Raw genomic sequence first — 25,743 nt, 5'->3', positions numbered from 1 at the left:
GGCCTTGGTCTTTTTGTAGTACGCTTAATTCTATTAATTTATTTACACTTCGCCCTTATTAAGGTGGTTTCTTTACGACAGAAAAGGTAAAGCTGTTTAATCTAGAGCCTTCCTGTAGGCATGAACAGGGTTACTATATACATACATGGGTGTTTTAGATGGACGGGCTTAATAAGAACAAATAGTAATATTTACTGAAAGTAAGTGGAAGAATCGGACGCATTACTCTGTTAACTAGCCTTTAACACTCAAAACAAGATGGAGAAAATTATTCAACTAGATATAAAACATATACAGTGGTATGAAAAAGTAACAAGATGGAGAAAATTACCTTATTGGCCGGAATATAAGACGGCCCTGATTATTAGACGACCCCCTCTTTATCAAGACTCAAGTTTGAAAAAAGACTTTTTGAACACCAAATTAATTTTTATACAGAAAATAATTACAGTACATCTGAAACAAATGATCATAACAATATATTTTAAAGAAAAAGCATGTTATTTTGCCTCATTCAAATCTTAATATCTGAACATTTAAATATGTAAACTAAAGTGCAATCATATTCGTAAATGAATGGCTTCTGGTTTTTGAAATGTAAATATACCAATCTATTGTGATAAAACAACAAAATTGCAATAACTGCATTAACCATCAAAATGAAGTCTAACTGACACTGTACTCTTGAAACACATCTGAATAAGGAAAAACATTGCAATAAAATAATGCAAACTGGTTAAACTAGTAGCTGAGATCTATCATGACAGAACATCGCTTCAATGATATCTGGCGCCATCTAGCGTCGTGAATGGGGAGAGTAGCTGAGATCTGTCATGAATGAACATCACTTCAATGATATCTGGCGCCATCTAGCGTCTAGACCGCGAATATAAGACGACCCCCACTTTTTCATTCTTATTTCAATGCAAAAAACCACCGTCTTATATTCGGGCCAATACGGTATTCAAATATTCACCAATATTTAAGATATATGCAGTGGTATGAAAAAGTATATGAACCTTTTCGAACTACTCACATTTCTGCATAAAATCACCATCAAATGTGATCTGATCTTTGTCAAAATCACACAGATGAAAAAAAACAGTGTCTGCTTTAACTAAAACCACCAACCACCAACGTTTATAGGTTTTGAATGAATTAAATATTTATTGTCATCATCATCGGTATCATTGACAATCATTGACAATTACAAAATGTTATATGATTTGCCCGAAGGAAGAAAGAACCGAAGAAAAAGACAAAGGCAGACGGGAGGAAGCATATGCTTATCAGTTTCCCGTCCCCCCCATACAGCTAAAGACGCACAATCAGACATGGTACAGTTACATACATCACATGGCCACAAACTGTACAATAACACAATCAACAATCTGGGTTTACAATGACTCAGCGTCCAGTCAAGCAGCTCCATTGCGGTTGTTGATCACCCAGCAGTCTCGTCCACAAGATTAGTGGTCTGAGTTTTAGGGCGTACAAGGTTACGGCTTTGTCATTGTCCCTGACATTCTAGCATCCATTTGTTGTGGGAACATTTTGTTGTGGCTATGTGTGTGGCAAAAGTGTTATGTGTATCACAGCTGGTGTGAGTAGCGACTCAAAATGCTTTTCTTATAAGTCTCTTTAAAGGGTACATTCCTAAGGTGTACATGGTGGCAACAATTGCCGCACACAAAGATCACTGTAACAGTTTTATCAGACATGAATGTATGAGGAAAAATCAAACAACATGTTGTACATATTTTATTGCAAGATTAATGTCTCCACAACAAAAGAATATTCCTTTTTAACGGTATCTTTTCCATATAATCAGTAAGCTGGACATTTCATATTTTAATGAGGATAGTATGCAAACAATGACGGGGGGGGGGGGGGGGGGGGGGGAGTAAGTAAGTGAACCATCGCATTTAATATTTTGTCGCCCCCCCCCCTCTTAATGCAGCAATAACTTCAACGAGACGCTTCCTGTAGCTGCAGATCAGTCTGGCACATCGATCAGGACTAATCTTGTCCCATTCTTCGATGCAAAACTGCTGTAGTTCAGGCAGATTCCTGGGATGTCTGGCATGTGTCGCTGTCTTTAGGTAATGCCACAGTATCTCAATGGGGTTCAAGTCTGGACTTTGACTTGGCCACTCCAGAATGTGTATTCTGCTCTTCCGAAACTATTCTGAAGTTGATTTACTTCTGTGTTTTGATCATCATATTGTTGCAGCATTTATCCTCTTTTTAGCTTCAACTGTATGACAGACGGCCTCAGGTTTTCCTTCAAAACATCCTGATATACCTTTAAATTCATTCTTCCATCAATGATTGCAGGTTGTCCAGGCCCTGAGGCAGTGAAACTGCCCCAAATCATGATGCACCCTCCACCATGTTTCACGGTGGGGATGAGGTGTTGATGTTGGTGAGCTGTTCCATTTTTCCTTGACACATGACATTGTGTGTTACTCCCGAACAATTCAACTTCGATTTCATCAGTCCACAAAACACTTTGCCTAAACTTCTGTGTCCAAGTGCCTTTTTGCAAACATTAAACGAGCAACAATGATTTTTTTAGGCAGCAGTGGCTTTCTCTGTGGAGTCATCCCATGAACACCATTCTTGGCCGTAGTTTTACATATTTACATAGTTGATCTGTGCAAAGATATGCCACTGTGCCACTGATTTCTGTTAGTCTTTAGCACACAGTGTAGGGTTATTTTTTTTACACCTCTGAGTATTCTGCGCTGCACTCTTGGCGTCATCTTTGGTGGACGGCCACTCCTTGGAAGAGAACCAACAGGGCCAAACTCTTTCCATTTGTAGGCAACTTCTCTGACTGTCGAATGATGAAAACCTTTAGAGATGGTTTTGTATCCCTTCCCAGTTTTATACAAATCAACAATCCTTGATAGCAGGTCTTCAGACAGCTCTTTTGACCAAGCCATGATGCACATCAGACAATGCTTCATATCAAGACAATTCTTACCAGGTGTGTGTTTTATAGAGGGCAGGGCAGCTTTAACTTACTCATCAGTGATTGGGCACACACCTGACTTAAAATGTTTGGTAAAAATGGGTTTCAATTGCTCTTTAAGTCTCCTGAGGCAGAGGTTTCACTTACTTATTTTATCCCCTTCTGTCATTGTTTGCATGCTATCCTCATTAAAATATGAAAATCTATAAATGTTTGGGTGGTTTAAGTTAAAGCAGAGACGACATTTTCATCTGTGTGATTTTGACAAAGATCAGATCACATTTGATCCTTATTTTATGCAGAAATGTGAGAAATTCCAAAAGGTACAAATACTTTTTCATACCACTGTATATATTAGTATATATATAAATTATGCTGTAAATTTGCAGTGTGAAAGTTAGTATAAGTCAATACAGATTTATTTTGCATTAATAATTTAGCCTATTAATTAATTACGTTTTTATTGGTGAGAAATGTAGCCGTCCCCAGCAAAAAGTATACATGCAGATTATGCTGTTCTATCGTCCCCTACCAATGTTGAGACCAAACCTACGCCCCTGGTCACCGGGTTATCATTGATTTCCCTGTCCAAATAGATTGGACGTCTATCGCCGTCAGTGGCAGCCAATGTGAGTTCATGTAAAAAAAAAAAAACAACGTGGAAAAAAACATGACACGCACGAACTACGTTGTGATGAGGTGCTTTGATTTTGTTCACATTAAATGCTGACGTCACTGACGAGTTTTTGTACACCTGCTGCGGTGATGCAAGAAGTCGGCAGGGGGCGACGTCGGCCTCTCTATCGTCGTTTGATCGCCCAGGAGGGAGGGAGGGAGGAAAGAAGGCGGGACTTCCTGCTCGGGGGCCGCGCCTGAAAAAGGCAAAAAAAGAGGGAAAAAAAGCCTGAAGTTGATTTCGTCAAAGTCGAGTCGGCGAAAGACGCGGCGAGGTCATTCAGACGAGCAAGTTTCATCTTCCTTCCGTCTGCTTTCGAACGAGTCAGGTGAGCTTGTAAGTTGTCATTTATCGTATTTTGGTGTCTCGATCCGGAAGGTGTCAAAGTTCAAATTCGAAGGCAGACGTTAATGATTGACAGACAGCAGGTCAGTTGAGTTGTCGTCACTCAGCAAACATTTTTCTTGACAAAATGCCCTCACTTAGGGTCAAAGTTCGGCTTCATTTTAGGACCGGGGACTTTTCAGGGTGTTTGAAATGGATTGAAAGAAAGTAAGACCATATTTGGGGGAGAGGGCGGAGTCAATGAGGTCATTTGGTAAGGTTGCAAATTGTGTTGCTTTTCCCAAAACATGCTAGCATGAAATTCAGTCAATATTATCAAATATGGAGGTAGTATTATTTAATTCATAATGAATTAAACCATGTAGTATTTACTTTAAGATATTTTGTTATTTCCAGTTGGCTAATGGATGACAAAGTTTAACTCTCAATTCTTCCCTTTTGTTGACTGTTGCCATGGCGACAAGCGCTTTAAAACTTTTCCCCACACACTGGAACAGGAAGTGAGTGGCACGCTGGCGGCGACGTTTCTGCTTGAACTTTGACCCCCACGCTTGTTATTGTGTAATCAAGCGTTTTTAACCTTGGCGTGGTCGAAGGCTGCTTCACAATGATTCCTTTCAGGCCCTTCTATAGTTCTGGAATCTCCCTGGGAGGAGACGAGAAGCTAAACTTGCTCAATTCCATTGACACTTAGAGATGTCCAATCCATTTTGGGCTGAGATTTTGGTTTTCATTTTAATATTCATGTTTTGCTTTAGATGGGAACTTCACCCCTACTAACGTGGCGGCCCTGAGGCACTTTACCAGCGATTTGCATTCACTTTCATTTCTAAGAGATAACTGTTAAGACCTCTGTGAAGATGGCCCCTTATCAGACACATGTGCTACATTTGTACTTGTGTGCTGCTATGGTTTTTAAGATATTTGCAATTCTTTTATAGGTCAATCTGAGGTCAACCAGCCCACCATTTTTATTTAAAAATGGCTAAAAATGGTTCCAATCCTTGATGCTTCGTTTGTGCTTTTTGAGATAATGAGATTTTAATTTCGAGTGATGACATCACGCAGCCCCCTATTAATTTAAAAATGGACCCGAAATAGTGCCGTTGGTTTAGGCTACGTTTGTGCTGTAAAAATTTTTGTTTGTGCTGCTATTGTTTTATATATGTTGAGAAATTAATTTCGAGCAATGACGTCACTAACAGCTTTTCCATATCTAACTCCTGCGGCTGGCGTGGCATACCAACGCTCTTAATAACAGATCTGTGTCCCACAACTAGCACAGACAAATGGCATCCCTTTGGGTCCATTTTGAAGTAAATGGGGGGCTGCGAGTCATGTCGTCACTAGAGATGTGCCTATTACCGGTTTCAAGGTATACCGTGGAATGAAAACGTCAAGGTTTCAAAACCGCTAAAATTTCCTGTCATATCGACTCTATGGTATTATCTATATTTTATGTCCCAAAAATTCAGAGAGAAATCCCTCACTTGCAGCTGTAAGGCTCAACCCTCCCCCACCGGTTGTTGCTCATTGTCAGTGAGTCAGCTGTGCTACACGGTGCCTGGAGGATGTAATACTCTTGAACTTTTTCCCCCATTGAAGGAAACAAAATCGCTGGTATGGGAATACTTCAGCTACAGAAAAGTTACAAACGGCCCCGGCTTAGAGGAGGGCCAACCGACATGTAAAACATGTTTTATGGAGGGTGGCTGCTGAGGAAACAATACCTCCAATATGATTTCACATTTATACAAAATTGAAAGTGTGTAAACACAGTCATGAACGTTTCCCACCAGCTAAGAGAGTTAACTCCAGCGTGTTTAGTATGTCTAGCGGTGGTAAAACATGTTTTTTTCTCTCTGACAGCTGTCTGTGTTGAGAAACAGTGTGTGTATCATCTAAACATGATACGAGTCATACGCACGTGCTTTTTATGGAAAATATTTATATTTAAAAAATTTTTTTTTGTTTTTTTTTTTGATTGTAATAATGTTGAGCTGTGGCTGTGGGTTTAGGCTCTCCTAAAGGACTGCATTTATTTTCATTTAGAATGTTTTTTTTTTATTCATTTATTTATTTTAACTTAACATGATACTTTTGTTCCATTTTGCTAATATGTTTTGTAAAATAAAAAGGCTGTTCAGCGGGAAAAAAGTTTTTTTTAATTTTTGTAATTTTTTTTTTTTTTTAACTTAGATATCTCGAGGTAACACATTTTAGAGCTTTAATCGCAATACCGTGAAACCGTCATATTTTGGCTTAAGGTTATCATACCATCAGAATCTCATACCGGCACATGCCTAGTCATCACTCGAAATGAATATCTCCTGATACATGTGATGTCTACTGTAGCATTGTGTGGGCGTAGTTTGTAGCAACTGGGCGTTGTTTGTAGCGGCTGTCAGCGTTTTTTTTATCTAGCGGCATGAGTTGTGGATGTTTACTCTCGGTCTGTTCCTCATTGTGTCGCAAAGACCGCGCTGACTGTGTTTTAGTTCCGCTTCACTTAGCATATTTAGATAATCGGAATATGGATGTTTGTGAATTGTTCTCCAATCTTTAGCGGCAGAATCGCGAATAATCTTAGAATCAGAAATTTGACACACCTTTAATAAATAAAACGATAGCAGCACAAATGACATTTTTTACAACGTAGCATAAACAAATGGCACTGTTTCGGGTCCATTTTGCAATACATTGGGGGCTGGGTGATGTCGTCACTCGAAATTAATATCTCAGTATCTCAAAAACGATAACAGCAAAAAACGTAGCACAAACACAGTTTTTAGCCATTTTTAATCAAAATGGGGGGCTGATTGACCTCAGATTGACTGATAAAAAAATTGTTAATACCATACAAACAAAATTATTTTCGCACAAATCTAGCACAAACGAATGACATAAATTTTATATAAATTTGCGTCTGATGGGGGGCCAACTTCACGAAGGTTATAACGGGGTTTCGGACAGGGCACTGTCCCAGTTCAGATGGATTGGACGTTAATTGCCGTCAATGGGAGCTAACGTGTTAGCTAATGTTTTACCTGCTAAAACAGCATGTAAACAAACTACATTCTATATCTGGGTAGTCCCCGGGTTACAAACGAGTTCCGTTCGTAAGCTGGCAATGTAATGTGGGAATTAACCCTTTAAGCACCCCTCAATATCTAAACATCTCAAAACTTCAAAATAACTGTCCAAAAACATGTATTATACATGGTACATTGTGTGAAATGCTGTTATATTGAATGACTATTCGGGCTTTACTCGCGAGTTAGTCACCTTGCTGAGAGAATGAGGTGCTGTGGAAAGAGTAGGGAGGCGAGAGAGGAGGGGGGGATATCTTGGCCACTCAGGTTGCCTCTCTTAACCCAAGCCCACCGTCTGAACTGAAGAAAAAAAAACGGACCGGGACTCGCAAGAGGAGTCGGCGCTGGGGGAGAAGCTGCAGCAGCAGCATGAATACAAGGAAGTGGGACCTCACGCTGTCAGGAGTGCAGGACGGCGTTGACGCTGCTGGGGGAAGAGGGGGTCCTGACATGACAAGAACTAGGTACTATTAACGCAACTAAAAAAAACAACAAAAAATGACAAGAGTCTGGCGTCGTAAAGTCGAAATCACAGAAGTTGGGTATGTTGTAATCCGGGGACTCCTGTATACTACGTACAATCTGAAAACGACGGTCACGTGACCCCTAGAGCACGCATCATGGCCCGCGGCGTTCCCGTGGAACATTCCTGTCGCGGAGCGTGAAGCTGCTTGTTGCAGGCGCATTCCTGTCGACACACGCTGGAAAAGACTAATGTGGACAGCAAGGAAGGACAAATACAACCCCTGAAAGTCGTTGTCTTGCATTAAAAAACAAACCTTTTACATTTAGTACATTGCAACTTTAGCATTCAGAGCACCAAAATTAAGGAAACCCATCCACAACCTTCCTACTTTTCAAACGGCTGTAATGTTATTTCCTAAATTAACAATGGCTGCCACTTACGGCGATATACGTCTAATCCACTTGTATTGGGAACATTCAATCGCATGGGTTGATATCATCTTAAATTGGCTGATTTCCCAATGGAGTTTGTTCATAGTTTTCTAGCATGTGTTACTTGTGAAAATCCTCTTCCTACATGCTAAACAAGCTCTTCTGCTGTGAATTGGAATGAGTTTATCACTAGTAGACGGCCAATCCATTTAAAATTGGATGTCTATGGCGGTCAACGGCAACCAATGAGTTTAATTTTGTGGCATTTCAGGTCATTTGCTGTTGATTTTTCAGTCAGCCTGTTGACTTTGGAGCATTTGTGAGTAGTAGTAATTGATTAACATGAATAATTTAATTAGAAAAAAGCTTTGAATCAAATTTGCTGCTTGAGGGCTTCGTTTAATTAGAGTGGCGTTGTAATGGTTTGTTTTGAAAGTGTTTGCATTTACTTTTATTGATTTCGGTAGATACAAAGCCCTCTAGTGGCAACAGTTAATATCAAATAACTCATGGTTGCTCCCTGTTAAGACCAACAAAGGGAAATTTTTGTTTGAGCTAATAATTTCATGCATTTGTAATTCAATTTTTAGGTATATTTAGCCAATTGTTGTGGGAATATGTGTTTGAACAATTTGTTAAGAGCATTGTTAGAAAAAGGTTACCTCCAAATCCGAGACCATGGTCCTCAGCCGGAAAAGGGTGGCATTCCCTCTCCAGGTGGGGGATGAGATCCTGCCCCAAGTGGAGGAGTTCAAGTATCTTGGGGTCTTGTTCACAAGTGAGGGTAGGAGGGAGCGGGAGATTGACAGGCGGATCGGTGCAGCGTCTGCAGTGATGCGTACTCTGCACCGGTCCGTTGTGGTGAAGAAGGAGCTGAGCCAAAAGGCGAAGCGTTCGATTTACCGGTCGATCTACGTTCCTACCCTCACCTATGGTCACGAGCTGTGGGTCGTGACCGAAAGAACAAGATCCCGGATACAAGCGGCCGAAATGAGTTTCCTCCGCAGGGTGTCCGGGCTCTCTCTTAGAGATAGGGTGAGAAGCCACGTCATCCGGGAGGGGCTTGGTGTCGAGCCGCTACTCCTCCGCGTTGAGAGGAGCCAGTTGAGGTGGCTCGGGCATCTGGTTCGGATGCCTCCCGAACTCTCCCTGGAGAGGTGTTCCGGGCATGTCCCACCGGCGGGAGGCCCCGGGGTCGACCAAGGACACGCTGGAGAGACTATGTCGCTCGGCTGGCCTGGGAACGCCTTGGAATCCCGCCGGAGGAGCTGGCTGAAGTGGCTGGGGAAAGGGAAGTCTGGGCTTTCCTGCTAAAGCTGCTGCCCCCGCGACCCGACCCCGGACTAAGCGGAAGATAATGGATGGATGGATGGATTGTTAAAAAAAAAATAGCATTTTATAGCATTTAAGCTAATGGACTTTTGCAATGTAAGTTAGACAGTTTTTGTTTTATCTTACTCAGATCCTCATTTATTCATTTTTCAAACCGTTTGAGGCCAAGTGCGGGTATTTTAATAAAATGAATGTCCAATTCTGCATAGTTTGAAGAAATACAAAAAATTTTATTTTGTATCCGCATTGAATGCTCTTTTGAAAGTGCAGTCTTAGCAAGCCTTTGTTTTACATATCCTGAATTTGATTCTACATGCATTAAATGTCCCTAATCCGATTACTCGGTTATTCTAGTTGATGGAATAATCGACTACTAAAATAATCAATAGCAGCTAGGGGTGTAACGGTACACAAAAATCTCGGTTCGGTACGTACCTCGGTTTTGAGGTCACGGTTCGGTTCATTTTCGGTACAGTAAGAAAACACAATGCAAAATATAAATGTGCTAGTTGTTTATTACACACTTTTGTGCTTTCAACAATAGGAACATTAGCCTATACAAAGCTAGAATTCTGCTCAAAAAGTAGCGCGTATTTAAAGATAATAATCCAACAACAATTTGCCTTTCAGACCCCGCGTATTGGTCAGCTTTCTTTCTGAAAGAAAGAAGAAAAAAAGAAATCCTGTGCTAAAGAGAAAGCAATCCCAATGAGAAAGATTTTAGTATGTATTTTACAAATGAAATGCCTCAATGAATCATTTTTTTTTCTTATGAACGATTTTCAAAAGCTTTATTGGTGGATTTTCTCAAGTTAAAGCACCACACAGAAATTAATAAATTGAATTGTGTAAGCAAGATCTGTGTATTATTCTTATTATTTAATTACAGGTGTTTTAGCTCATTTCAATTTATTTTATTTAAATGGGCTATTATTTATTTTATTATGTGTTTATATTTTACAAATGTGATGCAGTACTCATTTATATTGTATATTTCATGTTGTATAACTTTAGTTCCTATGTGAATATTAGTTCCTACTTGTTTTGTTGTGGTATTGAACACGGGGCCGTGTTGGTTATTATTATAGCAGAGAAGACAGCAGTAAATCAACAAAGACAAGTCAACTTTGCCCAGATCTACCACTCAAGAGATCTGATGGACTCAAAAAGTGGGTTACGATTGCATATTAGTTTGAAAATCGACCGGATCCACCATATTTTTACACGAGTGACTTCCGGTCTGCCCGATCCTAGCTACCGGTAGTAGGGCTGGGCGATATGGCCTTCAGTACGTATCACGATAACTTGAGCAGATTTACCTCGATAACGATAAATGACGATAAATTCGCCCAAGCAGACTGTTATATAATTTGAAAATTTGAATCAATGCATGGAATACAAATTAACCATTTCTCGTTAAATTTATTTAACCAGCTTTCAATTTAACAATTGCACATGCAGTCTAAACATTAAGTATTAAAAAAAATCTTGTAAACAATAAGAATTCTAGTGTGAACATTTATAACAGCTTGTATGACTTGAAAAATGTACAACATTATAAAAATCAATATGACTACTGTGCAAACATGCCATTCTAACACAAATGACTTGCAGCTTTAACAGGACACTTCAGACAACTTATTGGTAGTGGCTGCTGTGACATAATTATTCAACACAAGTGTTTACGTCAAGGTTTCAGGTATTTTTTTTTGTCCCAGAACATTTTTAATACATGCACCCCCCACACAGACACAACCAGATTAAAGCTGTATTGCTCTGATGCCAATGAAACATTTACGGTTTTATGATGGCAAAATAAAGCAAACACGTACAGAAAAATAGCTGTGGCCATTAAACTGTCATATTATATACAGTGCCTTGCAAAAGTATTCGGCCCCCTTGAACCTTGCAACCTTTCGCCACATTTCAGGCTTCAAACATAAAGATATAACATTTTAATTTTTTGTCAAGAATCAAAAACAAGTGGGACACAATCGTGAAGTGGAACAAAATTTATTGGATAATTTCAACTTTTTTAACAAATAAAAAACTGAAAAGTGGGGCGTGCAATATTATTCGGCCCCCTTGCGTTAATACTTTGTAGCGCCACCTTTTGCTCCAATTACAGCTGCAGGTCGCTTGGGGTATGTTTCTATCAGTTTTGCACATCGGGAGACTGACATTCTTGCCCATTCTTCCTTGCAAAACAGCTCGAGCTCAGTGAGGTTGGATGGAGAGTAGGGATGGGAATCGAAATCCGATTCCAATTCGGAACCGGTTCCGAGTGTTTCGAGGCCTCGACATCACAATGAAAAAGCCTTAACGATCCCTTTAACGAGTCCTGAAGACGCATATTGCGTCGTGACTGTCTTGTTGTCCAAATGCATCAAACTAGCATGGCGCCAAGAACCACCCGCTCCAAAGTTTGACTACACTTCACCAGGAAAGAGGGTGAAAATGAAAGGTTACGATGGTTTAGCACGAAGCACGAGCATTGCAGTTGTAAACATAACAATGACAGCACGTAGGTTCAAACCATCACTTGAAGAGTGAAACTAAGAATAGAAATGAAACAAATCAATTTCGTCCCCAATAACAAACAGGTTTGCATCAAAGTAAATCAGCGATTATTAGCTGCTAATAACAGTATGGTTAGCATTCGTTCGCTAGCATTAGCACATCGTTCAAACCACTACACAACTGGACTTAAGTGTCCGATCGCGAGTGGAAACACAACAACAACAACACAAAAGATGATACATACAGGCGTTGCCTCTGTAGATATTAACATTAACAAAGAACGTAGGCTCGTAGAAGTGTTTCCCTCTCTCACTCACTTGGATGCGGCATTTCTTCTTTGGGTGTATGCGCACTCCAGTGGTCCTCAAACTGCGGCCCGCGGCCCAAGTATGGCCCGCCTCCACATTTGGTCCGGCCATTTTGAATTTTTTTTTTTTTTTTTTTTTCTCAATCGTGTTATTTATTTTCTGGCCTTTTCCTTGAAGAATTCAGAGAGGGTTATTTGGTTATTATCTATTTAATTAATAGTGTTTTTATTATTAGTTATTATTATTATTATAAAGAATCCAGAAAGGGTTATTTGATTGTGGCTTTCTGAAAAACAATAATTTTTTACATTTATGCACTTCTGCAATCGTCACACTTTTTCTGTAACAAACTGACCCCGGCCCCTCATCAGAGAAGGGAAAAGTTATGTGGCCATCACAGGAAAAAGTTTGGGGACCCCTGCTTTAACACATATTGCCAAAGGCAGAACAAAAACCTATCTGCCTATATATACCAATATTTTTTATTTCTATTAGATAAATGTTTCAGTAAAATGTTACACATTCTTGTGTATTTGCCACTTATTGCCACAGTTAACATTGAGGCTTTGGGCCTCTTTTGATCTCGTTGTGAGTTTGTAAGGTTGTGACTTCTGATTAAACAAACTCGATGCCAATCAAAACGTTTGTTCTTTTTCCCCAAATTAGAATCGATAAGAGAATCGATAAAGAATCGAATCGTTAAGCAATATCGACAATGGAATCGGAATCGTAAAAATCCTATCAATTCCCATCCCTAATGGAGAGTGTTTGTGAACAGCAGTCTTCAGCTCTTTCCACAGATTCTCGATTGGATTCAGGTCTGGACTTTGACTTGGCCATTCTAACACCTGGATACGTTTATTTTTGAACCATTCCATTGTAGATTTGGCTTCATGTTTTGGATCATTGTCCTGTTGGAAGATAAATCTCCGTCCCAGTCTCAGGTCTTGTGCAGATACCAACAGGTTTTCTTCCAGAATGTTCCTGTATTTGGCTGCATCCATCTTCCCGTCAATTTTAACCATCTTCCCTGTCCCTGCTGAAGAAAAGCAGGCCCAAACCATGATGCTGCCACCACCATGTTTGACAGTGGGGATGGTGTGTTCAGGGTGATGAGCTGTGTTGCTTTTACGCCAAACATATCGTTTTGCATTGTGGCCAAAAAGTTCAATTTTGGTTTCATCTGACCAGAGCACCTTCTTCCACATGTTTGGTGTGTCTCCCAGGTGGCTTGTGGCAAACTTTAAATGAGACTTTTTATGGATATCTTTGAGAAATGGCTTTCTTCTTGCCACTCTTCCATAAAGGCCAGATTTGTGCAGTGTACGACTGATTGTTGTCCTATGGACAGACTCTCCCACCTCAGCTGTAGATCTCTGCAGTTCATCCAGAGTGATCATGGGCCTCTTGGCTGCATCTCTGATCAGTTTTCTCCTTGTTTGAGAAGAAAGTTTGGAAGGACGGCCGGGTCTTGGTAGATTTGCAGTGGTCTGATGCTCCTTCCATTTCAATATGATGGCTTGCACAGTGCTCCTTGAGAAGTTTAAAGCTTGGGAAATCTTTTTGTATCCAAATCCGGCTTTAAACTTCTCCACAACAGTATCTCGGACCTGCCTGGTGTGTTCCTTGGTTTTCATAATGCTCTCTGCACTTTAAACAGAACCCTGAGACTATCACAGAGCAGGTGCATTTATACGGAGACTTGATTACACACAGGTGGATTCTATTTATCATCATCAGTTATTTAGGACAACATTGGATCATTCAGAGATCCTCACTGAACTTCTGGAGTGAGTTTGCTACACTGAAAGTAAAGGGGCCGAATAATATTGCACGCCCCACTTTTCAGTTTTTTATTTGTTAAAAAAGTTTAAATTATCCAATAAATGTTGTTCCACTTCACGATTGTGTCCCACTTGTTGTTGATTCTTGACAAAAAATTAAATTTCATATCTTTATGTTTGAAGCCTGAAATGTTGCAAGATTCAAGGGGGCCGAATACTTTTGCAAGGCACTGTATAGGCTTCACTGTTGGATTATACTTTATGCTTTTATGCTTTACCATCATGAAAGCTTTCAGAGAAATCACACAGAGATGCCAAATAACGCGACATGATGATTGCTACATGAAGTCCGTGCACAGTCCACTCATTAATTTCAGCCGTTTCGACAAGGTTAGAGCCGCTGTCCGACTCTTCACGTTCATTTGTAGCCGTTGTTAGCTGCTAGCGTTAGCCTGTGGCTTGGCTACCAGAAGAAAGCAATGAAAGCATCCTCTCTTGATATCGTGAGAACCAGGGAGGACAGTGGGTGAAAGCCTGTCTGGAACCCGCCAAGAGTTACGTAATGTCGGGTGAAAGTTTGGCGAATCTAACTTAAGCCCGACTCCATCCCGTTTACTTGTAGCGTTAGCCGCTAGCGTTAGCCTACTGGGCTTCTGTTTGATTGGCTTCGTGAAAACCACGTGACTCCATACGTAAGCACACTGTCTGCTTTCTTAAAGGGGAATGAACATAGCCGAACAACACAGCGTCAAAGCGGGATAAAATGACTATATTTTCTTGTTTTATTAAATTACCAAATTTACCGACATGGTCAAAATTACGTCGGTCATTGTGAAGAATTTCGGTGACGGTAAATTTTCGGTTTACCGCCCTGCTCTAACCGGTAGTAGTATTGACGCAGGAGGGTCGCGTCTCGCGTCAAATAATAAACTCTGCCGTTCTATTCGCGTGCGTCGCGTTGAGCCGCTTCTGGGACGCAGAACACGCGGCCACACTGCGACTGGTGTGCATTGGCTGATTGACTTTAACGTCCGTGTTTCACTGCGTTCTCGCCACATCAAATGGCTAAAAAGCCACACAAAAGCACTGCAGACTTTGAGAAAAGTCCAAGTCGTGACTGTCTTGTTTTTGCATTTTCAGGTTCAATGCGGTCTCAACGTCCGGTCCTGCCCAAAAGTCGTCTGTGAGCAAGGGTTGGACCGCACGTGTGAGGGTTACACCGTTTCTCCCCCGCCCCGTCTGAATGTCCCCGCGTTAGCCGCCGACCGCACTTCCTCGTCCCGGCCCGCAGGGCGGCAGCAAAGCGAAGGCGGGCGTCGGCATGAGCGAATTCTGGCACAAGATGGCCTGCTGCGTCAACGCCAAAGCGCCACCGGTAAGACGCACTCGCCTTACTGTCGTCTTAACTCATTTGACAGCGACATACGTCCGATCCGTCGGAAATGGGAGGGACGTCGGTCACCGTCAAAACCGCCACTGCTTTTATTTTTAGACTGTTTTGTGCACCATTGTCACACCGCAACAATGCAAACACACCGATGACCTCACTCAGGAAAGTCGAACTCCTCTGTGTTGCCGGGCGGGAAAAGAAAAGTGTTTTTTTCTGTGGGATTGCCACGGGTCATTGCGTCTCAAGTGTGGATTAACAAAATGGCTTAGCGTGTTGCTTAACTCATTGCCAGTGACGGTAAAAGACGAACGTCTATCAGACTGTTTGAAATGACCGCTGCGAGAACTGAACACATATGGACAATCTTCCTACTGTCAGGGTTTCCCCTAGGATTTTTTCATGCTGTGGTGATGGTGGGACAGCCCAACATGTTGCGCCATGGCAAAATTGCTTCATATTATGACAAATGAGAATTTTTTTTAACATTCTTTTTTTCCAAAGATCTATTTTAATATTTCATTATCCAGGTTAATGAAATACTTCGGAAACTGACAGTCTATATTTTACGATGAAGTATGAGGGCCAAATAAAAAAATGAAGGACTACAAGAATAAAGTCGTACTATTGCTATGAGAAAAAAATGTATTATAAAGTAGAGTAATGTAGCTGTAAGCCACTACGCACTTAACGTACATGTACCTTAGCTGGGAGCTACTACGAAGCATTAGTATAAACAGGGGTGCACATAAGTGGTCCGCATGCGCGCATGCGTACTGGACGTAGACAAACGCGCTGGCCCTCAACGGCTCCCATACGCTTTTGCGTACGGATGGCTGACCACTGTATTTACGGCGGACACGAGAAAATAACTTCTCAAAATGTCGAAGAGGCAGGCCCCATTGAGTAATTATTTCAGTGTTCTCCCACCCCCGTCAAAAGACAGATGACACCAGAGCTACCGAAAAAGCGGACTTTTGCTGAAAAGTGGCTGCAGGAGGTACCATGGCTAGAAGCAAATGATGCCCGCACGGAAATGCGGTACAAAATGTGCCGTGAGAATCCCAATATCGCTGATAAGAGCAGCGCATTTTATGTAGGGTCAAAGAATTTCAGCCATCCAAACTTTGAAAAGCACGAAAAAAACAGAGAGCATGTGGCAATTAAGCAAACTATCGATGTCAGACATGACCCCACTCGCCCTATGGACAAGTCGCGGAATAAAGGTAATGAACAGCGACATGCACTGACAAACGTGTTTTTGCTCGCATTTTACAAAGTTAAACATGCACGTTCAATGAGCTCTTATGAGGAGGACATCCCACTTTTAAAAAGGCTTGGAGTTAATGTGGGAGCCGCATAATGCCCTTTATTTTGAATTGGTGCTTTTTATTTCTTTACATTTCACTTCAAAGTAATGGCAATTTTGTTGTGCCAGTTGATGTTAATCAAGCATTAATTGTTAATATAATTAATTAAAGTTAATTGGCTCTAAGTAAAGCTTGTCATAAATTTATCGAATCAGGCGGGTCGGCTCTCAAGCTCAATGAGGACCAAGTCACATCTCCAGGTCCTCCTCTGAGAACCTGGGCAAAAAAATTATGTGCACCCCTGAGTATAAATCATTCTTTGGATAATAATTTGATGTACAGTGGGGAGAACAAGTATTTGATACACTGCCAATGGGTTTTCACATTGGCAGTATATCAAATACTTGTTCTCCCCACTGTAGATGAGGCAGAATATTAAGGATTTCCTTATTTGTAAAACAGATTCTAAAACAAGATGCTTTCAATATTGTTGATAGACTTCATAATGTATTGACGAGCGGCGGGGCTGATTCATAGGGGGCATAGCTTCGTTAAAGCCGAACGTGTGGAACACAAAGAGCTTTTTCCGTAGAAAATTCTTGTGAATAACTGCTTAAATCCCTGAATTCTTCACATATATGGATGTAAAAGAGTATCGATTCTTGGTTAAATTAAAAAAAACGTGCAGGTAGCGTTTATTTTGCATAAATATTGCGAACTATGAGGCTAGCCAGTAAGGAAATTAGTGGCCGCCATATGTAAACAAAGAGCTTTTTCTGTTGAAAATTATTGTGAATAAATGCTTAAAGAGCATACGACACCAGAAAAAAAGTCTTAAATTGCATTATTATGTGAATTAGAATCATATTTTGAGACGATTCGACCATATACAACAATTTAGCAAAGCACAGATGACGAGAAATTAGTCTTTTAATCTGCCGGTTAGCCACGCCTACAATTATAGGGCTTTAGCGTCCCCAACAGGTGGATGACGTCAGCGGTAGACTAGGCTCATCGGTTTTACTATTCAGCCCATTGAGGGGGAATTGTTCAGAACGAGGAAAACGAGACGAAGAGAGCTGCAAAATGTCATTGTTTCAGTCTCTCTACTCCCAATATTTTTACAGGATATTCTTTTTATCCAAGTATTTTCCCCAATAGCTATATAAATGGCTTGAGAAGGACCAGTCAGCCCGTCGAGGGGGAACTATTCACAATGAGGAAAACGCGACGAAGAGAGCGGCAAAATGTCATTGTTTCTGTCTCTTTACTTCAATATTTTTACAGGATATTCTTTTTATCCAAGTATTTTTCCCCAATAGCTATATAAATGGCTTGAGAAGGACCAGTCAGCCCGTCGAGGGGGAACTATTCACAATGAGGAAAACGAGACGAAGAGAGCGGCAAAATGTCATTGTTTCTGTCTCTTTACTTCAATATTTTTACAGGATATTCTTTTTACCAAAGTACTTTCCCCAATTGCTAAATAAATGGCATGGTCATGACAAATAACTTGTGCTAAATGGAATATAAAATAATAAAAATCCATTTATTCAAGACGACATGGCAAAATTACTCCATAATGGTCAAAACAGTCGACTTTACCTTTACTGTCACACCTGCCGAACGATATTTTATGACACCTAAATCGGACATATGTCATTTCCCTTCCCCGGCTTCGGAGAATGTAAACAGACCAGAAGGAGTGACAGCTAGCCGACATGCTAACCCGAACCGAGGGATGTTTCAAAGTCTTCGAAGTGGAAAATCACACATAACTAGCCTGGATTATTTGACATGACGACCCGGTTGTCGAGTTTCTTTGTGGATCGGCAAACCGCCCGGCGGAGAGCAATTTACAGTTCGTTCCCTGGAGGAGGGTGGCTGGAATTGTTGTGTAGCTAACGTGCTAACAGCTAACTGCTAATGAGCGTGAGGATAGCTTTTCACATGCCTATCAATGATCAAACGTAAGTAGTCCTTTATTTAAAGGAATTTTATAGTGTTTACTTTGTAATCACTGTATTCGTATTTGACATAATACAAAACAAGATGTTTACTCACTTCCTTGTAAGTCCAATGGTCCCACAGTAAATATCCACGGTGAATGGGAACCTTTTGAAACTCCAAAAAGGCGCAGACGCCTCTCCCGCATACAGAATGATTTTTCTGCAGCCGTTTGGCTGGCGTGATGCAAAAAATAAAAGTATTAATCCGCAAAATCAGCTGAATCCTTCGTCCTCATACACAACAGTACACTGTAGCGTGAAGAGGACGTCTTCTACCGTACACGTCACAGCGCCCTCCTCCTCAATGCGAGACCGAAGCCGGAAGTCACTCATTTTCCTGGCGCGGGATTTAAAAAACTAAATAAATATAGCGATCGCTTCCACACACATCCAAGCGGTCCATATCATTCAGGAGCATAAAATACCGCGTGTATTATGAAATAAACATGCTTTTTCGTGTCACAAGCACTTTAAATCCCTGAATTCTTTATAGATATGGACGTAAAACAGTCCCGAGTCTTGGTTTTTTTTTTTTTTTTTGGAAACTTTGTTTATTGGTCACATAAGTCATGACATAAGTAACAAGATGCGAGCATTTTTTCCTTTTCCACCATATCAAAAGAACACAAAAAAAAACACAAAAAAAATAAAATAAAATAAAAATTAAAAAAAACCTCAACCCACCCAAAACCCAAGGCACATATCTCAAAAAAAAAAAACACAAAAAAAAAAAACTATGATTATTTCCCCGTTTAAAATGGAAAAAGGCACAGCTCAAGAAAAACTAATATTCCCAAAACATTTAGGGCAAAGTTCAAACATCCACACAAAGATGACATTCTGTGCTTTTAACATATCCCAAAAAAGGGTTCCAGACGTCCTCAAAGGACTCAGCCGATCCACTGAGAAAATATAACATCTCCTTGAGCCAGTAGGCTTGCGTAGGTGGGACTAAAGACTTCCATCTTAACAAAATTAGCCTCCTAGCCAGCAAGGTTGAAAATGCTATAAAGTCCCCTTTCTGAGAAGGTAGAAAATGTGCTGCTGGAACCACACCGAACAGAGCAGTCAAGGCATTTGGAGCAATATCCATCCCGGTGATCTTTGATAGAACAGCAAAAATATCAGACCAATATGCAGTTAAAGAACAACATAACCAAAACATGTGTACATAATCAGCTGGAGCCTGCTTACATCGATCACAAGTGGAGGAGACCGCATCAAACATTTTGGCTAGCCTAGCTTTGGTATAATGTGCTCTATGTAGGATGCTGCACCGGGTAAAATAGTGTTTAGCACGGATTGAAGATTTGTGCGTCCTACCCGAGTCTTGGTTAAAAGCGAAAAAACAGTGCAGGTAGCATTTATTTTACGTAAATATTGCGAAGTATAATGCCAATGCTGTAGCTGCTAATTTCTCCCATTGTTTTTTTCACATGGTTTTAAAATGCATGCATGGTACGAAAAATATAATAATTACCTTGAATCCTCGAACAAATCGCTCCTAAGAAATTCCTTCCTGTTTGTATGCAGCACAGCTTTTGTACTTTTTCAACCTAAATCCTCCGTTAGACCGCAGCATGGGACCGACTGCTAATAAATGAAGCTGAGTGTTGGACGGCCCCCTTCGGGAAGGGGTGACGCAGTCAATGGGGAATGTGTCATGTCAATACATTATGAAGGCTATGGTTGATATTAAAGCCTGAGTTATACTCCCGCGTTGCGGTGACGGCGTAGCGACTACGGCGTCATTCGACATTCGATAGTTCTGCGGTGAGGTTCCGCGTTGCTCTGTAACTCACCGCCAAGCCACTAGAGGGATGTGGCGTTATGTTTGTACGGTTTTGGGGCATGCTTGTTTACTTCCGCTAGTCGAAGAAAAAATAAACAATGCAAGATGGAACTCTTGAAAGTAAATATTCTGCTCATCAACACTGAATAAATATGGAACATACAAATGTTGACGGGCAGGCGACGCAGAAGACGGTTTCGAGGCGGTCTGGCCGACTTTTGATGCCGCACAGAGAGTTTTAGACTCGGGTGGAGAGAGCTAGCTGTGGCGGCTAGCTTCAAACTGGCATCGAGCACTGCGTTCAAGGTCTGCAAAGCCCTCCAGCCTGATTTGTTTGCCGTGTCCTACAACCAGCCAGTGGGAAGCCATAGCAGATTTCTGGCGTCTAGGGAACTTCCCAAACTGCGTTGGGAGGCTTGATTTTAAGGTTATCATAAAAAGCACCGAGGCACTCTCAATCAGTGATGATGTATTGTGTGTGTGAACTGTCTGTTATTGAAAATTAAAGATCAAAACAACTCTTTTGACACCAAATCTGTGCTTTACTCTTCATATACTTGAAACATATGTACACGGTAAATGATGAAGTGCACCAACCAAAAATACGACATAAAGTGATAAAAAGTTGGCAGTTTTTGGCCGACTGGGTCACCGCTTCGTGTGGCCACTCGATTCCGAACACCCACGTCTCGGTGGTTCTTCCATTTTTTTTTCCCGATCGCCGACCTTGCCATTTAGCATAATAATGTCTTGATGAGACTTGCTCTTCGATGACACTCCCGTCGGCTTGGTGCATTTTTGCGTGTAGAAAATAATGTTTGATTCTATTCTACAATGGCGGGGATTTCCCGCTGAACCGGAAACAACAGTCTGAGTGGACCAATCACAGTCCGTTTTCGCTACGTCATACGCGTCTACGCGACGCGAAGGTTAGAAAAATCGAGAGGCGCGCGTAAGCCTACGGCGTAGGGTCGTAACTCGATTCTTCCTTGACGGCGTAGGTCTGACGCGGAAGTATAACTCGGCCTTTACACTTATCCAGAGTCTTTAGTTTTGGCTTATAGTAGGGCTATCTAATTTAAAGCGTTAATGTTTTTTTTTAAAATTAATCACGTTAAATTATTTAACGCAATTCACGCATACGCTGCACGACCCACTCACGCATTGTCGCGTTCAATCTACAGTGGCGCCGTTTTACCTATATATAGAGCTAAATGGCAGCGTAAAATGAGTAGACTGAAATTTGGCAGTCTTTGGAGCCTTTCTTTAGTAGGCTAAAGCCTTAAAATCCCTCTCTCAACAATTAGATATATCAAGGGAAGCAATGTGGGGAAGAAAGGTAGTAGTTGATCTTTTTCTTAACAACCTATGTTATTTCCCAACGCAGAGAAGATATATCAATTGGTGCCACTACGCACAGTCATGGTTGCACTTCCCATCATGCATTTGGGCAGAACAGTTAAATGGCTACAGTATCATTTACTGAAAGCTCAACAAAAACACTAAATGGCAATATTTAGTCACAATATACAAAGTCACATTTACCCTTTAAGAATTACAAGTCTTTCTATCCGTGGATCCCTCTCACAGAAAGAATCTTAATAATGTAAATGCCATCTTGAGGATTTATTGTCATAATAAACAAATACAGTACTTACGTACTGTATGTTGAATGTATATATTCGTCTGAGTTTTATTCATTTTTTTCTTAATGCATTGCCAAAATGTATATTAATGATGCACGATAATACATTTTTCAACCGATATCGATAACGATAATTTCCTGCCCCTTCCACCTGATAACCGATAATGTCACGCCGATAATTCTATTCAAATATGTATGTAAAATGTTAAAGTATACAAAGATCAAATGTTACTGTGCAAAAATGTAATTTAGTGCTATTTTTTTCCACATCAAATGTGAACAAGTAGTAAATTCCAACATCTAAACAATGGCAATGACATTGTGTAATGGTAAGCTTTTGGCAACAATTACTTTGAGAGTAAACACCCAAGTTGCACAAAAATGCCTTTAAAAGTAAGCCATTCCTAACATATATCCCATTACTACACTGCAAAAACACCTCCTTAAAACTAGCAGAATTGGACAAAACTGTTGATTGCGCACATTTGGAGGCTAAATCAAGTATATAATTATCGGATTGCATTATCGGTTGAATTTCGTTTTATCTGGATTATCTGTGTGACGTTATAATTGCCATTATCGGCCGATAATTATCGGTGACCGATATTATCGTGCATCTCTAATGTATATGATCGGGAAAAATTATCGTGAATGATTGGAATTGAATCGGGAGCACAAAAAAAAGCAGTCGGATCGGGAAATATCAGGATCGGCAGATACTCAAACTAAAACAATCGCGATCAGATCGGGAGCAAAAAAACATGATCGGAACAACCCTAGTTTGTGTTTTATTTAAGAATAACAATTTATTGCATTTAAATGGGTGATTTATTGGGGTGTATTGTCACATTAGCGGTTGGTTAAAATTTTTTTTTACAATAATAACGCATATCGTCAATAATTTGAGACAATATATTGCCTACTAAATTTTTCGCGGCAGGCCTGTAAGTAGAGATTTTTGTAAGCAGAGGTATCATTGTATATTTTTTAAATTAAAAACCTGATCCTTTTTCACTTAATTCCAATCCTCTGAAAAATGTTGCGATAGGATCGGGACATCCCCCAGTTGTGAGCTAACATCTGCGCCAAGGTGTCTAAAATACTTTATTTCTCGCTTGTTGGCGCACGTTGACCTGTTTCTGCATGTGCGCACAGAAGAAGAGGAGGCGGAGAATCGACCGCAGCATGATCGGCGAGCCCACGAACTTCGTCCACTTGACGCACATCGGATCGGGAGAGATGGCCGACGGATTTCAGCCCGTAAGGACCGACGCCCGCCAGGCGCGGTGAGCTAACCGGCGAGTGCCGACTAACCGGGGTGTCACTCTTGTGTTTCAGTCGGGCTTGGTTCAGGAGCAGATGAGGTCCAAATGTCCAAACGTCAACGGCAGAAACAGTCTTTTATAGCCCGGTAAACGACCGCTACGTTGCGTTTTGTCGTTTTGTGCGGACTGAGCCTTTTTAATTGCTATCCGCGACAGGAGTCCGACGCTCCCGGCCGCCGGGGGCGACGTTCCTCCTTCGCCTAAGACCATCCGACAGCCTATCAGACCGACTCACGGGGAGAAAGTTGAGTCGAGAGGCAAAACGGCATCACCGCTTGAGGACCAAATACAGGTGACGTGACTGGACTGTACCTTTCTTCACGGCACAAACCAAATTTTATTGGGGCGGGGGGTACGTTTGCCCTCTCGAAGCGCGGTCATGTGACTTCACATATGGATGCGCCGAAGGACTTCCTGACCACGTGACCAATCGCCGACTTGTCATTTGATTGTTTATGGGAGCTCATTGAACCGCCATCTTTCCCTTTGGATGCCAACGCAACAAACATTTCTTCTTTGAATTAAGTCATGATGACAATTTAGTTTTTTTCTAGAGAAACATGTCAGCACATTGTCATTTCAAGTGAACTTTGACCTCAAGGGAAGCTCAGGGTGACCTCCAGGTCACGTGACATCACACACATGTTGAGATTTAGCTTCACACACACGCTCACGCTAAGCTCCGCCTGCCGGTTCTGTAACTGATGAATAAAGAGAATGCTTCTATTCCAGCTTTTATTTTGAAAGGTTTCTGTGCCAATTTCATTTTGTCTGTCTGCATTGCGAGTCTGTTTGTATGTGTGATGGTGTGTGCATGTTATGGTTACACTGTTATTTGTGTGAGTCTGAGTCGTTCTAATTTGTCGGTGTGCGCTTGAATTTGTCCATTTTGTGATTGTGAGTCCACACAAGCTGTGTGTATTTGGTGTATGTGTGTCTACTTTTATAACAATATTTTCTTTGTCAGTGTCATACTCGCATGAATGTGTGTGTCTATATTGTATGTGTATGCATCAGTTAAGATTATATAAATATATATTGTGTCCATCAGTGTATTTTGTGTGCATAAATTTGTCCATTCGTGTGATTGTTTATATTTTGATTATAGTGTCTGTATTTGGTTTGAATGTGTGTGTATATAAATTTGTCTACGTTGTGCATAATTGTGTTTGTGTGATTATTTTGAGTGACTACATTTTGACGTGTCTGAGTATATTTTGTTAATATTTTTTGTCTGTCATACTGACATGAACATGTTTGTATGTGTATGTCGTGTTATGATTATATTATGTATGTCTTTTTGAATGTCAGTATATTTTTGTGTGTGTGTGTTTTGTGTCTATGAGTGTTAGTGCTGCAACGATTAATCGATTACCTAGAGTAATTCGATTGGGGAAAAAAAGCTTTGAATTTTGCTGCTTCGAGTGTTCGTTTAATTGGAATGGCGTGGTAATGGTTTGTTTTGAAAGTGTTTGCATTTCGTGATTGAACAAGGTTGAATCCAGCTGCGCCCTGTTAAGACCAACATAAGGTAAGGTTTTGTTTAAGCTAATGTTTTTAATGCAGTCATAATTTATTTTTTTAATTTATAGGTACTAGTATATTTAGCAGTTTCTTTGGGAAGGGGAATATGTGAATGATTTGTTAAGACCATTGTAAAAATAAAAAAGTTAGCATTTTATAGCATTTAGGCTAGTGGACTTCTACTATGCAAGTTAGCCAACAGTTTTTTTTTGTTGTTGTTGTACTTGATCCTGATTTATATTTTTTTTTTTACTGTTTACCTTTGGCACCTACACACCCATGTCTTCGGGGAGAGTCTGAACGAGGCCATACAGTCCCGGGCCGGCTCCCCTATGATTTTAATGTATCATAAACTGGGCATGTGCGGCGTCTGGACTGGTTGGAGGGATGACGTGACAGTCGCCCTGCCATTCCCTCACCTCTTTTAAAGTGCCTGTGACAGCATAAAAATCTTAAATAGCATCGTTATGTGAGTTCGGATCATATTTTGAGACAATTCAACTATATACAACTTGGCAAAGTGCAGATGACGAGAAATAGTTTTTTAATCTGCCATTTAGACCCGCCTGTCATTATAGCGCTCTAGCGTCCCCAGCTGGATGATGATGTCGGCAGGGTCACAATTTCATCTGATTTAGATTGGAGCCCATTGAGGAGGAAGATCCAGAACGGGGAAAATACGACAAGAGCAAAATGTCATGACTGTTTCAATCTCTACTCCAATATTTACTTTTGATCTAACCCCCAATAGCTAAAGAAATGGTATGGTCATGACAAATAACAGTCTTGTGCTAAATCGAATATGAAATATTAAAAATGC

The 25,743-nt window shown here is 40.8% G+C and overlaps 1 protein-coding gene across 1 annotated transcript; it reads left to right on the top strand.

Moving 5' to 3' along the window:
• Positions 1–3,837: 3,837 nt before the first annotated feature.
• On the top strand, positions 3,838–23,703 carry cdc42se1 (CDC42 small effector 1). The gene is made up of 5 exons (XM_057828546.1): positions 3,838–3,981; positions 15,072–15,306; positions 23,230–23,334; positions 23,413–23,485; positions 23,556–23,703. Exons 2-4 carry the CDS (start codon positions 15,253–15,255, stop codon positions 23,479–23,481), a joined length of 228 nt encoding a protein of 75 aa, XP_057684529.1. The 5' UTR covers positions 3,838–3,981; positions 15,072–15,252; the 3' UTR covers positions 23,482–23,485; positions 23,556–23,703.
• The last annotated feature ends 2,040 nt before the right edge of the window (positions 23,704–25,743 follow it).

This window comes from Corythoichthys intestinalis, chromosome 22 (assembly GCF_030265065.1).
Source record: "Corythoichthys intestinalis isolate RoL2023-P3 chromosome 22, ASM3026506v1, whole genome shotgun sequence".
Taxonomy (NCBI): Eukaryota; Metazoa; Chordata; class Actinopteri; order Syngnathiformes; family Syngnathidae; genus Corythoichthys; species Corythoichthys intestinalis.
The sequence above is the reverse complement of the archived record's forward strand: the minus strand, read 5'-3'. Positions and strand labels throughout refer to the sequence as shown.